The 14,872-nt window shown below is 37.7% G+C and overlaps 1 protein-coding gene and 1 long non-coding RNA gene across 3 annotated transcripts; both read right to left on the bottom strand.

Moving 5' to 3' along the window:
* Window positions 1–243: 243 nt before the first annotated feature.
* LOC145592176 (uncharacterized) lies at window positions 244–660 on the bottom strand. Its single transcript, XM_081648637.1, has one exon. The coding sequence runs from the start codon at window positions 658–660 to the stop codon at window positions 244–246; it is 417 nt and encodes a 138-aa protein (XP_081504763.1).
* A 4,428-nt stretch (window positions 661–5,088) lies between these two features.
* Window positions 5,089–6,369, bottom strand: LOC145590905 (uncharacterized). 2 transcript variants are annotated; one of them, XR_014102202.1, is made up of 2 exons: window positions 5,962–6,369; window positions 5,089–5,475 (listed from the first exon to the last, which is right to left on the bottom strand). It is a non-coding gene; the product is annotated as an uncharacterized LOC145590905 (long non-coding RNA). The 2 variants fall into 2 exon arrangements; XR_014102201.1 differs by having other exon boundaries at window positions 5,089–5,424.
* Between the last annotated feature and the right edge of the window lie 8,503 nt (window positions 6,370–14,872).

Genomic DNA, 14,872 nt, shown 5'->3' with positions numbered 1-14,872 from the left:
TGAAGGAGTGCTTGGTAAGCACGATTTAAGTCAGTGGGAGGCTATTGGGATAACAGATTTGTTCTCATAGCAGCATATGAATCATCGTCAAAACCAATTAGAAATTGGTGTAAAATTTCTTCCTCTCTATCGGCAGCATACTTCTCGGAAGCATCGCAAGTGCAGTGCGCACATTCACAACCATGGGGTGGCTTGAGTCGTGTGAGATCGTTAAATAAGCCCATGATATTAGTATAGTGGTCCTCAGTAGACATTCCTGTGGTTTATTTGCTTGCAATTGGTATTTTTTGACCGCAATAGTTGTAGCCTAGGACCATTGGAGACGCAAAATCGTTTCTCCAAATAATCCCACAAACACTTTGCCTCTTCAAAGTACGAAGTAGTCGCTGCTATTTTTAGGTCCATAGATCGGGGAATCCATGAAACAAGCATTGAATTCACTATCTCCCAATCAAGGAGTTTATTCTTCTCTGTCGGCTTTGTGATGGTTCCATCCACAAAGATGAACTTTGGACGAGATTGTAGAGACAAAGGGATTGCCCTAGAAGACGCTAAGTAATTGTCACCCTTCAAGATTACGTGAGTAATCAAGTTTTCGGGTTGATCTTCTACGCCTAGGTAGAACGGAGAAGAAGAATTAATTTTCCCTTCATCACCCATTGTAGAATCGTTAAGGGAAAAAAATTCAGTTTTTAAGGTTTAGAGCTCCGATACCATGTTAGGAATTGATTTTCCTTGAGTTATATTAACGTTAAGTGAGGTTTACATACAACCTAATTATCTACATTAGAGACGAAACTAACATTAGCCCAAAAAGCCTAATAGCTAAATACATAAAGGCTCAACACATTAACCTAGATATTCCAAGGTCCATTCAAGTTTAAATTATGGCCAAAAGACAATAAAGTTACAATTGTGAGAGTATTTTATTCTAATTAATTTTTTTTTTCAAAAACTAATTAAAACATTTTCCTTGTTTGAATTGGTTTCTATTAAAACATTTTCTATTTATTTCATTGATTAATATATTTTAGATGTATAGTGTATAGTAACATATGTAGCCCTTAAAGCTATATATAAACATTAAATACATACTTCCTGAAGTCGAATTAAGTTGGAAATTCATAACCTAATCATGTGCCGATCCTTAATATTTATCCTTAATATTTCTTTTTTTAGCTTCTTAAACATAGCCCTTAGGGCTATACATAGCCCTTAGAGCTATGTTTATCATTTTTCTTGTATATTTTATATGTATTGTTGTATTATTGTGTATAATTTTATTTCTTTACATATTTACTATCACCATTGAATTAAATATTTCTAATTAAGACCAAATAATTAATATAGGATGTATTATGGGTATTAGCTAGGATCGATCCTTTTCAATCAGTCTACTTCAATGCGGTCACTAGAATTAGTATTAATGTTTGTTAAATTCAAATTAACGATTAGCGTAATTTCAGGGTTCAATATTATATTGTACATGCATGCTATTCAAAAAACTAAAATATCCCACATATCAATTGTTGTTATACTACAAGTAGGGGGGTGTAGACATCTACTTTTGGCTTCCTCTCTCGACAGGAAGTGGTATGACGATAAATAAAGCCATCTTTAGGTTGGATCAACGTGAGGAATGCTTATGGACAACTAATTAAGTCACAAGACTGCAAAATAACTAGCCAAACCCAAAACAAAATGAATTAAGGTCCAAGTTAACTAAGCCCGGTCATAATTAGGCTTAAGCTCGAGGTTAAAACCTAATTATGACGGATTTAGAGGCGCCTAGGTTAAAAATCAATGCTATCGCAGAGAAATCCGCCCGCATCTCAATGAGTCGTGCTAGTCTGGTGTGCACAACCCACAAGGACATCCAGCGCAATGTCTAGTGATCGCTTGCGAAAGATTCAGAATTTCATAAAAATATAAAATCGAATCTTACCATAATACCGCGCGCAAGACATCTAGTTGCGCTGCCCTGAGCAGCGCATCTAAATCACTTCCGCTGGGCTGTCGCGCGCAACCCATTCTGATGCGCGTGACACCTGCTGTGGCAGAATCCCCGAAACCCTAAATGCATCCATTCCTTCTAAATAAAGGCTTAATACGAGGCTGAAACAGACAGAAATTATCCTAAAACTCTAGCAGAAACTTTGTGAACTTGTGTACTCTTAACCCTCTTGTCCTAAACACCCACCTTCTCGATACTTGTTACTAAGTGTTCTAAATGAAGGAGTCTATAAGTGTTCTAAACGAAGATCTAGCAAGGAGAAGTGGTAAATTCCCGAGCACTTAGATCAATCACCTTTATTTTTCTTGTTTAAATAAATTTTAATTAATTAATTAATGTTGCTTGATCACTTTAAACGAACTTTTAATTAATTAAATCCACATAGTACTTGTGTTAAATATAGAATAGAATTGAATAATTCATTGTTGATTGATCACCAAAGTCAAGGCGAATCTTGTTTACTTATCGTTCTTTTCACGAATATTGATTAAATAAGAATAACGATGTTTGCAATGTAATTGCTACGTGATTAATGCTTGTAAATAAAATCAACTAACTTAGTTTTAGGTATCACATTGCATATATTGTTTGGTGATGACATTGTGAAAAAGGAAGGGCTAGTAGAGGCCGTACTAGGCTAGAATAGCGATTTCCCCTTAAAGGGAACGTTATTTTAGTATCCTCGCTTTCGAACTCATTTCTGGTACACGTAGACCAATTTGGGCATGGGTAAACTTACGATTTGTGCTAAATATCCCTTGAATTCTACTTGGGAGAAAGACATGAACGAGGTTCATGAGTTTTCCTAAAACTCATTGGTGACTCCTACTTGTTTCTTATAAAAAAGCGTAATGATAGAATCAATTCTAATTCAAGGTCCCCCAAACAGTCAGGAATTCAAATCCTAATACACCCTAATAAGTGTAAAGTTATAGGCTTTTAAAGGGCCATGGACATTTAAGGAGAAGGATCCCCTACAATGGGCGCACCCTCCTTACAATGGTAACTCCACTGGGGACTTAGAGGTTACAAGATTAATTTTTAGTTATGGTCCAAGGTTTCCAACACTAGGTTGCCTATGGGTTGTCACGGGAATTAACTTGGATAATCTCTAGTTAGAGAGCGAGACTTGAACGCATAATATCTTCCTTTTTAACAAAAGTAAAAACCAAACAAGCAACATTGCATCATGCATAAATCATAGCACATTATAACCTTTGGGGATTGGCTCATTGACTAGGGGTTGGCGGGTTGCCAACACTAGGCTTCTATCCCGAAATCAATAACAATCATCCCACCCATATCATCAACAAAATGTTGGGAGGGCTATGTCATGAATCAACACGTTGAGTGATTGATTTGTGCGTCATTCCTTAAGATATGGTACCTTTGGACACCCAAGCTTTTGACCTTAGAAAGGCATTATATGAATCTTGGCTTATGGTATGTTTATGTAATTATATGACTATATGCGAAATGTTTAGGATAGCTTTTCTTTAGTTTGGTTAGGTTCCTAATTGCGAAGTTGTCCCTTTGCAATTTTGAGTCGCATTCGAAGGGTATCATAAAAAAAATCGTTAAAAAATCATTAAAAAGAAGACGCAATCCAAAAAAAAACTGCTCGTAAAATAAAAAAAATTATGTACGAGCAGGTGGCGTGCGCAAATGATGAAGTTGCACAACCATGACCAGTGCAAGAGCCAGGGATGCGCATGCCTTCCGTGCGCAACCGGGTTACTTGCGTGCGCCTACTGTTACGAGGTACTTTTGATTTCTCAAAGAATAATTGACTCGTACAAATAATATCATTATTAATGAATTGTTTAAAGGCGATGGTATACATTCGAATACATCTTTTTTCTTATTTTTTCAAACACAAACGTATCGATTTCCTTAACCTTTTGTACTTCCTTTAGGGCAGGTTTCAAAGCTTGGGAATGAAGACTCCCGGACACTCGCATTCTACGTTTACCATCAAACAATTCACCCCTTTCAAACCATCTTCCTTCAACAACTCACTCTAGTCCAACAACGATGTCAATCATAGAGCAACTCCAAGAAGAGATTGTTCGCTTGAGAGAGGAAAGAGCTTAAGAGGCCGAGGAGAGAAGAATTAAGAAACTAGAAAAAGCTGAAAAGAAAAATGCCGAAGCTTTGGCTTTGCAACAAAAGATAGATGAACTATCCATAAAAGAGAAGTCATTAGAGAAGCTTGTTCTTTGTTCCACAATGGGGAACAAGTACTTTTATGCGAAAAGTTTGCTCCTCCTACAGGACTCACTTTACCATAAAAGTTCATAGCTACGGACTTGCCAATATTCAAGGTGACCAATAATCCAAAAAACCATTTAATGAGTTTTACTGGCACCATGGCTTTAAAGGGAGTTGATCCTAAGCTTTATGCTTTGACTTTCCTTTTATCTCTAGACCCAGCCGCGAGAGAGTGGTACTATGGACTAGATGCTAAGTTTAAAACATCATGGGAAGATGTAGTTTCGGCTTTCATCACCCAATAGGAGAGTAACATAGAGTTCAAGTCGACTTCACGTGAACTTGAAATGCTTAAGCAAGGCGACGATGAAGGTTTCCTTGCTTTCTATGGTAGATGGCGAAAAAAGGCGGCCCACCTTGCCCAAAGGTCACCTGAACTCGAGTTACACTGCCACAAAATAAGCAAAATAGAACGCCTGAAATAGGCAATATAGAACACTTTAGAGGTGTTCTTCAACTAGGGTGCCTTATAAAGTATACTAGACGCCTATTTGAGGTGTTCTGTATACATTATAATACAAAACGCCTATCTTGAATAGACGATTCTTATACTATGTACAAAATATATAAACAACATGGAAAACAGAACTGTCATCTTAGGAAAAGCGTTCTCTATTTGTATAGTTTCAGAACGCCTATAGTAGATGACAGTTTTGTTTTCCTTATTTTTTATTAAAAAAAATTATTATTATTATTTTTGTTGTTGTTATTATTATTTATTAATTAATTAATAATTAGTAATAACAATAATAACTGCATTCCGTGATAAATAAAAGACTAGTACTTGTATATACAAAGTATGATACTCAAATCGCATTTGATTACATCGTTTAATAAAAAAAATCATACGAAATATTGATTACATTAAAAAAAAAAGGAATATTGATACAATTAAGCTATAGTACACATGGAAAATTAATAAAACACCATAATGAATTATAAAAACAATTTTATTGCTAGGTACAAGTTTAGGCGACCACCACTGCTATTAACAGTTAATTTAACACCAAACGCCAGCAACACCTCCAAGCACCGCCCTAATCAGTGATACAACCACCTCCTTTGCACCCGCGTTCTAATTTATGCAGCAACAATTCAGACAACCACCACTACAATCAGAGCAGCCGCAACCCACACCCCTGCTCACGAATCAACCACCCAAAAATCAAAACAACAACCAAGAACCAACACTGCAGCAAAAAAAAAAAAATAAAAAAATAAAAAAGATACATAATTATTGCTATTTTGAGTACTCCAATTTACTTAACAAAAAATAAAAATTAAACCAAATCTAAAGGTGTAAATAAGAAGTTTGAGATTTAAAATTAACAATTGAAACTTAAAACGAAATGATAAAATGAAAATCAGAAATTCAAATTAGAATAAAATCTAAAGTAAAATATCGATAGAAAATTGATAAAATCAAAGGTTATAACTTGAAAATCAAACCCACAGAGAACCCGCACCAAAAACCCACAGATCTAAAACAATTGAGAAGTAAAACGAAATATTAAAATAAAAATCAGATCAGATATCTGAAAAAGAATGAAATCATGAACTTTAGATCGGAAAAAAAGCCAAAAAAAAAAAAAAAAATCATATCAATCACTTTAAAACAACCAAAAAAAAATTTGAACATTGAAATTAGAACACAAATGAGACTAATCTTGATATACCTTATTGCATATGTAGACTTCTCAATGAGTTTTATTGCAACATTTGTACATAGAAATTAGAAAACAAAATTAGGCTTCTCCGGCTCGATCGACGGCGTTAGTTCGTGGAAAGATTCAGATCAACCCACCGCCGACAAACCAAGGTTGAAGGGGCTGCCATGATGGTGATGAACGAGGGTTTTGATTTGCTTTAATCTACTGCGGGTTGGAGCCTTGGAGGTGATGATGGTAGTAGAACATGGTGTAATTGAGGGATGAAGTTAGAACTTAGAGGAGAGAGAACTCAAAGAAGGAGTATGGGTTAGAGGAGGGAGATGTGGAATGAAATAAGAAATTAGAGAAGTGACGGCTTGATTAAGAGGAAAGGAGTTAGGGTTAGTGACTTAGTGGTATACACGGTTTTTTTTTTTTTTTAATTTTTTTGTAATACTTATTGAACGGTTAACCAAGAGAGGCTCTCTATATTGTCCAGTTAAAATTTTGTATGTATAAAATAGAGCGGTTAACTTTGATAAGCGCTCTAAGGGTTTAACATACTAAGCGCTTATCTTACATAGGCGCTCTGTATAATTCTAGAGAACGCCTATGCAACTTGACAGTTGTGTATTGTGTGTTACTTATTCCTATTTTTGTGGTAGTGTTAGTATAAAATTTCATTGACAATTGTCATGAAAAGTATAACAAACATCTACGCTACCTTGGTTTAGACACTTTTCAAAAGGTCTATTGTATGGCTACTAGGATTGAAGATGATCTTGCTAAAGAAAAGGCAAATAAGCCTCATCATCATCAACCTAAGAACAACTACAAAAAGGGGAATGATAACACTTCATCCTCTATTGATGTATTTGCGACTTCCAAGCAATATAATGGCACAATGCAATATCATAATAATGACCCTCGGAATAGATGGACAAGAGAAAGAAGATTTACACAATTTCCTATGAGCTATAAAGAGTTGCTAGAAAAATTAAATGAAAAAGGATTGCTCGCACCAACAGGGCAAATGCCACCCACTTCTCCAGAAAAAAGAAACTCTCAATGGGATGGAAATGCTATTGTGCTTATCATAGAGGTGTTGGGCATGATACTGAACGTTGCTTTGTCCTAAAGCATAAAATTCAAGATCTAGTAGACGATGGCATAATTCCCACGCCTAAACCCAACAATAATGTATCCCTATTGGGGACGTTTCACATTGATGAGAACCATATGGAAAGCGATACGTTCAATCCTTTGAATTATATCACTCCCATAGAGAAGCCTCTAACCACAACACTCATAGGGGCAACTAATGAAGTGTGTGGGTTATCGGATGACGACTTCCAAGACTAATATGTCTCTAAGTATGCCGCCGTCCCACCTCCACATTGTCTACAAAACGAAACAAGTGGAGCGCTTGATTGGGATCATTTCTTGGGGAAATCACATGATTTATCGAATCTCTCCTTGGATGAACAATGGCATCAAGCACAACTCATGGAACATCTTGAAATAGAGGCACATTCGAAGCCTCTAGAAGAAAGTTGGTTCACGAGTCCTACAACTAACCCAAATGAGATTGATCATCTAACTCGTTCTGGACGAGTTTATCAAACACAACCAAATGGATCTTCGACCACTCAATATCAAGTTCAAAATCCAGTACCACCTCCACCTGAGGTAGAAGATCCATTGGTCAAACAACTTTGCCAATCTATGGAAAATGTTCGCATTTGGGAACTCCTCAGTACTTCTAAAGAACATAGGAATTCTCTCATGAATGCTCTCACAGCTTTTTCCGTAAGTACGGACACAACTCCACAGGATCTCATTAGCTTGCTTACTAGAGAAAAATCCAACAAATCAATCACCTTTACTAGTGATGATTTGCCCTCAAAAGATGCTATCCACAACAATGCATTATACCTAACTGTGGGGTGCAAAGGATACAACATCCCTCTTACTTTAGTTGACAATGGGTCTGCCGTAAATGTATGCCCATTACGAACTGCGAAATACTTAGGCCTTACTCCAGAAAAAGACTTTCAATCAACAACACAAAGCATTAGGGCCTATGAAAATTCAAGGAGATCGGTGTGTGGAACTTTCAAGCTACCAATTACCACAGGCCCAATACAAAAAATGGTTGAATTCCATGTTATGGACATTAAACTTACATTCAACCTTCTTCTTGGACGTCCTTGGATACATGAGCTTGGAGCAATACCATCCTCGCTCCATCAAATGATTAGGTTGAACTATCAAGGTCTTCCTATGACTATACATTCTTCTCCTCTTAAAATAGCAATAAACGATCAATCACTTCTTGAAATAAACCACGATAATGATGAAGAGGACATGTGTGAAAGGAATGGTGTCCTTCAAACAAGTGTATTATTCCGATAGAGGGTTCAGAATTATTAGAAAGCTAATTATTCAGTAAGGTCAAGTGATCGGAATGTCTGGGTGGAGGCCGCTTCCGATCAGTAATATTAATAAATAATTAACATTACAGCTTAATCTTGACTGAACCCTTCGGGTCACACCCAAGCAACTAACGAACCGATGAGACGAATTAAATCGGAAGGAATAAATGAGTACCCGAGTAATTAATATTTAGACGTCGGAAATTCGAGCTTGGAGTGTCGAAATTGAGCGTCGAAAGTCGAGTCGAAAATAATAAAAGACGAAACGAGAAAATTACTAATAAATCAAAAACATTACCAAGATACCCCTAGCATCGGAATACCCCGAGAAAATCGAGTGCTAGGGGCATATGGCCTACCAAGGTGGCTAGCAAGCGCACCAAGCCGACCCCAGGCTCACCGGTGCGTGCTAGCGCTCCATGGCTAGCTAGGCTGGCCGCAGCACGCTAGCACCAAGAGCGCATGGGCGTGCTTGCTAGTAGCCATGCCGCAGCAGCTAGCTACAAGGGCCAGCACGCATGGCGCGCTAGCCCGCAGCAGCTAGCAGTAGTATGGCGTGCTGTGCTGCGCCTTGCTAGCAGCAGGCCACGGCCAAGCAGCCCGCACATATGTGTGTGGCCTGTTGGGCTGAGTGTGCGGCAGCAGAAAGCAACCCACACTTGGGGTGCCTTGGTGCCCAAGTGTGGGTGCCACGTGGCGTGCGTGGATTGGATGCTTCAGGCTTGAGGTGGCCGACTATGGGAGAGGATTGGGGAGCAAGTTTGGTCCCCCCTTTCCAAATGGTCCTCACCTAACCCCTTTCATGAATATGCCACTTATTGATTTATTAGTAGCTTGATAATTAATTTTAGTTTTGATTTAAAAATAAAATGGAAAAATCAATTATCCCACATTGATGGAAGAGCAAATCTCACTCTTGTTTTCCCTATAAATACCCAAGTTGGGGTATTGGGAAAATTGCTTGAGTAAGTGTTGAAAAAGGCATCACCATTGTGAAAACCTTTGAACACAATTAATTACTCGGGTTTAGGTCGGGCTTAGCTAACTCTTAAGCATTGGACCATTTTCGGGGCTCGGGTTGCGGGTGGACTTCGTTGGAGGTCCTCGTGTGAGCGAGGCTTAGAGCTTTCGAAGTAAGAGCTCTTTTAGTGAGCGAAGCACGTGCCAAAGGTAATAATCTCTTTCCTAATCTTGTTAATTAAGTTAATTATGCTTTATGGTTATAGTTATTGTGAGTGTGATCTTGGCTCGAATTTTCTTCCGCGATGAGTCGGACTCATCGAAACCCAACAATGTGGGGATTCGCCGCGGAGGCAATTTGCACACTAGAAATGGAGGAAAGCCTTGATGAACCATTCAAGCTTGATCCAAATTCCACCCCAATAGTAAACAACATCTTGTTCAAGAGTAGTTGCTTTCCTGGGATGCCTTTGGGAATAGGAATAAAGAAATCTCTTTTACTTCCTATCCCAAAGAAAAGCCTTTCTTTTGGATTGGGATATAAGCCAACCAAAGAAGAACTCGAATCTCACGATGCTAAGATGATCAAAGCACGTAGAGACAATAATAAGAAAGGGATTATCTCTTTACTCCCATCTTACAATCAAACCCTCAACGACCAATTTGTTAGGGAGGAGAAGATTACCCATGCTATGACTTTCCATAACCATTAGTTCTTGAAGGTATCAAGAAGCCTAGATTCCAAATATTCCACGATTGCTACTTCTTGAATGACGATTTCAGAATCGTTTAATCAAAACACCCAACTCTAAGGTGCTATGATAGGCAAGCATTTAACTTGCTGTTTAGACTAGAGCAAAACCATGTTGCTACAATGAGTAATCAAAATGTCATCCAAGATGAAGCTTTTGATCCAACCTCGTTGATCACCTCTTTCAATGAAACTTTCAAGCATGGATGGAGGAAGACTTTCAAGTGGATTAACCGTAAAGGTGACAAGCTGGAGATCACTACAGGCAAAGGGAAGATGTTTGAAGAATATGATGATGAGTCTAGTCTAGATTTTAATTAAGGAAGCTGAAAATTTAGGCCTTGTGGCCGTTCTGAGTCTTTATTTTCTAGTTCTAAGGATGAGGATCCCAAAAAGGATTCTCCTCTTGAGTACTTTCTTTTTATTTTAATAATATGAGCTCTATTTCCGAGTATATGCCTTCTCTCGAATCTTTTATAATAATCAATCTAATGAAGATGATAACATTAACAAACTAGTTGAATTAATGAATGAACGAGAACAAAAGAATCCTATAATTGAAGAAACTGAAACAATTAATATAGGACTAAATGAGAACAAAAAGGAAGTCAAAATTGGCTTAACCCAATCCGGAAGAGCTATCAATCCTCATATCAACACTCAAAGAATTCGAAGACGTGTTCGCTTGGTCATACAAAGACATGCCTGGAATAGATAGGGAAATTGCGGAACATACCATTCCCTTGAACCTTACCTCTAAACCAATAAAACAAAAACTTCGACAAATGAAACCTGACGTCGCTTTGAAAATAAAAGAAGTACAAAAGCAATTAGACGCAGGTTTTATTCGCGTATGTAATTATCCAAAATGGGTAGTGAACATCGTCCCAGTCCCTAAAAAGGATGGACGAGTTCGCATGTGTGCCGATTTTAGGGACCTCAACAAGGCGCTCTTAAAGACAATTTTCCTCTACCTCATATTAACATATTGGTAGATAACATGGCTGAACATGCAATGTTATCCTTTATGGATGGATACGCAGGTTACAATCAAATACTAATGGCAAAAGAAGACGAAGAAAACACATGCTTTATTATTCCTTGGGGTACATATTGCTATACCGTCATGCCATTTGGTCTAAAAAATGCAAGAGCTACGTACCACAGAACGACTACGACTCTCTTGCATGATATGATCCATAAAGAAATAGAAGTATATGTGGATGACATGATTCTGTAGTCCAAAGATAGAATGGGACACATAAAAGCTTTACACAAATTCTTCACTCTCATAAAAGAATATAAAATGCGATTGAATCCACAAAAATGCGTCTTCGGAGTAACTTCTGGCAAATTACTCGAATACGTAGTTAGCTGATGAGTGACATTTATGGCACTCATTTGGTCCCTTTTTGGATGAATTTTATTTCATTTTATCTCTCTTTTCTTTAGTTTTCCTTAATTTTATTCTAGTTTTCTTCATTTCATGCTTTTTGTAGTTAGTTTCTCCATTTTATGCATTTTCTAGTTTACTTGCTATTTTTCCCTTTTACTTGCTTTTTATCCTTTGATTGTAGGTTGTGATTTATTGTCCAAGGATTCCCAAGCCTCCTCCATGGTTTTTCATTGATTTTCATGCCTAAAGCTTGTGCAAGAAGTTTCAAGTCAAAGGGGGGTCAAAGGAGCATGCTTCAAGGTCTTGTATATGCCTTCTTCATGGTTTATTTCCTTCAAGAAATTCAAGAAAGTTCCTGCCTACCTTGTCCTCCATCACCATCATCTAGGATGTGTGCACCGCATGAGCTAGGACGAAGAAGAAGAGAAGGAGGTTGCAGCTTTGTGCGGGCGCACTCGAGGAGTGTGCGGCCGCACATCTATCGAGTGCGGCCGCACACCAGGTGCGTGCGGGCGCACCTTTCTGGGTGTGTTCCCGTGCGCGCCACTCTCTCTCCTCCGAGCGCCCGCACCGGCGTGGGTCTATTTTTGGACGTCAATCCCAACTTCCTCTTTGTATTGATAGCTATTTCTTTCCTTTTGAGTGTGAGAGAATGAGGATAGAGGAGAGAGATTTAGATTAGATTAGATTTTAGAGAGAGAAAAACACTATTTCTTAGCATTTTTAGAGAGAGAAAATGTGGGTTTGATGATTGATGATTGAAGATTGCTACATTTGATTTGATTTCTATCAAGTTTGTAAGGATTCTTTACTCTTTAATGCAATTAAATGTTTGATTTCATTAGTATTGTTGTTTGATTTGGTTAATTGATAGTTTGATTGATTTTGATTGAATTTGTTGGTTTCAATTTGATTTCAATTGATGAATATGGGAATGATGATTAGTTTAGCTTTGATTTTGATGTTCTTCATGGATTGTGAGTAGTTTATTTTCTAGGGTAGTGGTGAAGCATGTATTGATGATGAAGTGAGATTAATTTGGGGGAAATTGATTGAGTTGATAATGTGATTAAATTGGTTGATTGATTTTGTGCATGTGTGTGCTTGATTAGGCTTGATCACCCTTGTTATTCACACTAGATTGCATTGTGAGTTCACATTGATACGGACCATTGATTTGTGGCTTACATTTACTCGATTGAGATATCTTGTGATGTTTCCTAGCTAGTGTTTGATGTAGTTGACGCTAATTAGACCTCTAGGAGAATAGCTTGATATACTCTCTTGGTTGCAATTTCGGTTTTCCCTCACATTGCTTGACTTGATTGGTTGAATCCCCAAGTTGATTGAACTTCGTTGTTGATGCGTGTGGATCCATTCCCCTAGTGCCTTTGCATTTGTTTAGTACAAGCTTTTTGCATTGCCTAGCTTAGCTCTAGTTTCTACCATATACCCCTACTAGACTTCGGAATAGCTTGACTTAGGCATTGTGCATTCGACCTCCATTCCTTTGGGTTCGACCTTGATTTACCACTACACTAAATAGGGGTTAGTTGAGTTACAAATTTTGTTTGATTGGGTGGGGTGGTAGCCCAACGACCTACCGTTCTTCATCCCATCATTAGCACACGTGAGATTGATCCCTCTAAAATAAAGGCAATTGTTGTTATGCCTCCCCTCAAATAGAAAAAGAAATTAGGGGATTCCTTGGCAAACTACAATACATTAGTCGATTTATTAATAAATTGACGATGACTTGTGAGCCAATATTTAAAAAATTGAAAAAAGAAGATAAACATGAATGGGACGATCAATGCCAAGTGGCCTTTGAGAAAATCAAAGATTATCTCAAAAGTCCCCCAGTTTTAGCACCTTCAGTACCCAAACTACCTCTTAGGCTATACATCACCGTTACAGAAACAACCACGGGAGCCATGTTAGCACAAGAGGTAGAAAAAGTCGAGCGTGCAACATATTATATAAGCAAAAAATTCATCCAATATGAAACCAAATATTATAGCACCTTAGAAAAAACAAGTTTAGCATTAGTGTGGGAAACTAGAAAACTATGACATTATATGCTACCCCACACCACTCATGTGATTTCACAACAAAATCCGATAAAGTATTTGTTTGAAAAACCACCCATGTAAGGAAGAATATCCAAATGGTTGGTAATGTTGGTCGAATTCGAACTAAAATATATTCTTGAAAAATCAATAAAAGGAAAAGTAATATCCGATTTTCTGACTCAACATCTTATTCAAACAAGTCATGCAGAAACTACTCATCTTCTGGATGAAGAGATTCTCATGACACAAGATGACAAGTGGGTAATGTACTTCGACGGTGCATCCAATCAAAAAGGTGTGGTGTGGGAGTGTTACTCATAAGTCTAGAGGGAGCACATACTCCAATCTCTGTCAAACTAGACTTTGAGGTTACTAATAATGCCGTAGAATGTGAAGCGTGCATTATTGGACTAGAAGCAGCAGCTAGCATAGGTGTGCAAAAATTAGAGGTATATGGAGATTCCAGCTTGATAATAAATCATATACTTAAAAAATGAAAAATTAAGAACTCCACAATGATATTATACCAAGCACACCTAAAACAACTCATCAAGTATTTTGATTATATTGATTTCAAATACCTCCTAAGGGATGAGAATCAATTTGCCGATGCGCTAGCAAAATTAGCCTCAATGATCAACATTCCAGATCACTTAAATATGATGCCATTATGAGTTGATAGAAGAGACGAACCAGCTTATTGCAACACAATAGAGGAAATAAATGACATCGAAGGAGAAAGTCCTTGGTATGATCATATCCTCCAATACATTACTCATGGCACATATCCTGCAAATACTTCATCGAAAAACCAACGAGCTTTGAGAACACTCCCAGCCCAATATGGTTTATTAAATGGTCAATTTTGCAAAAAATGACCCAATGGTCAAAGCTTATTGTGTATAGACCACCCGGAATCCACACGCCTTATGGAGAATCCTCATAAAGGTGTTTGTGGACCTCACATGAATTGAAAAATGCTTGCTAAAATAACCTCTCGACAAGGGTACTTTTGGTCCACAATGGAACATGATTACATACAATATGTCAAGAAATGTCCAGAGTGCCAAATGTTTGCTAATTTACAACACCTTCCACCATCCGAACTATATAACCTCACTTTCCCTTGGCCTTTATCGACTTGGGGATCTGACATAATTGGAAAAGTTTATCCAACAGGAGCAAGAGGACACGAGTACGTACTAGTAGCCATCGATTACTTTACTAAGTGGATTGAGGCCGCTTCTTACGTTAATATCACTTCTAAACATGTCGCAAAGTTTCTTGAAACGAAACATATTTTGTAGATATGGAGTTCCGCATG

The sequence above is a fragment of the Chenopodium album genome, chromosome 18 (genome assembly GCF_948465745.1).
Source record: "Chenopodium album chromosome 18, dcCheAlbu1.1, whole genome shotgun sequence".
Lineage (NCBI taxonomy): Eukaryota > Viridiplantae > Streptophyta > Magnoliopsida > Caryophyllales > Amaranthaceae > Chenopodium > Chenopodium album.
The sequence above is the reverse complement of the archived record's forward strand: the minus strand, read 5'-3'. Positions and strand labels throughout refer to the sequence as shown.

Coding starts and splice junctions, on each gene's coding strand:
- LOC145592176 (XM_081648637.1), bottom strand. CDS start 660: ATGGGTGATGAAGGGAAAATTAATTCTTCTTCTCCGTTCTACCTAGGC.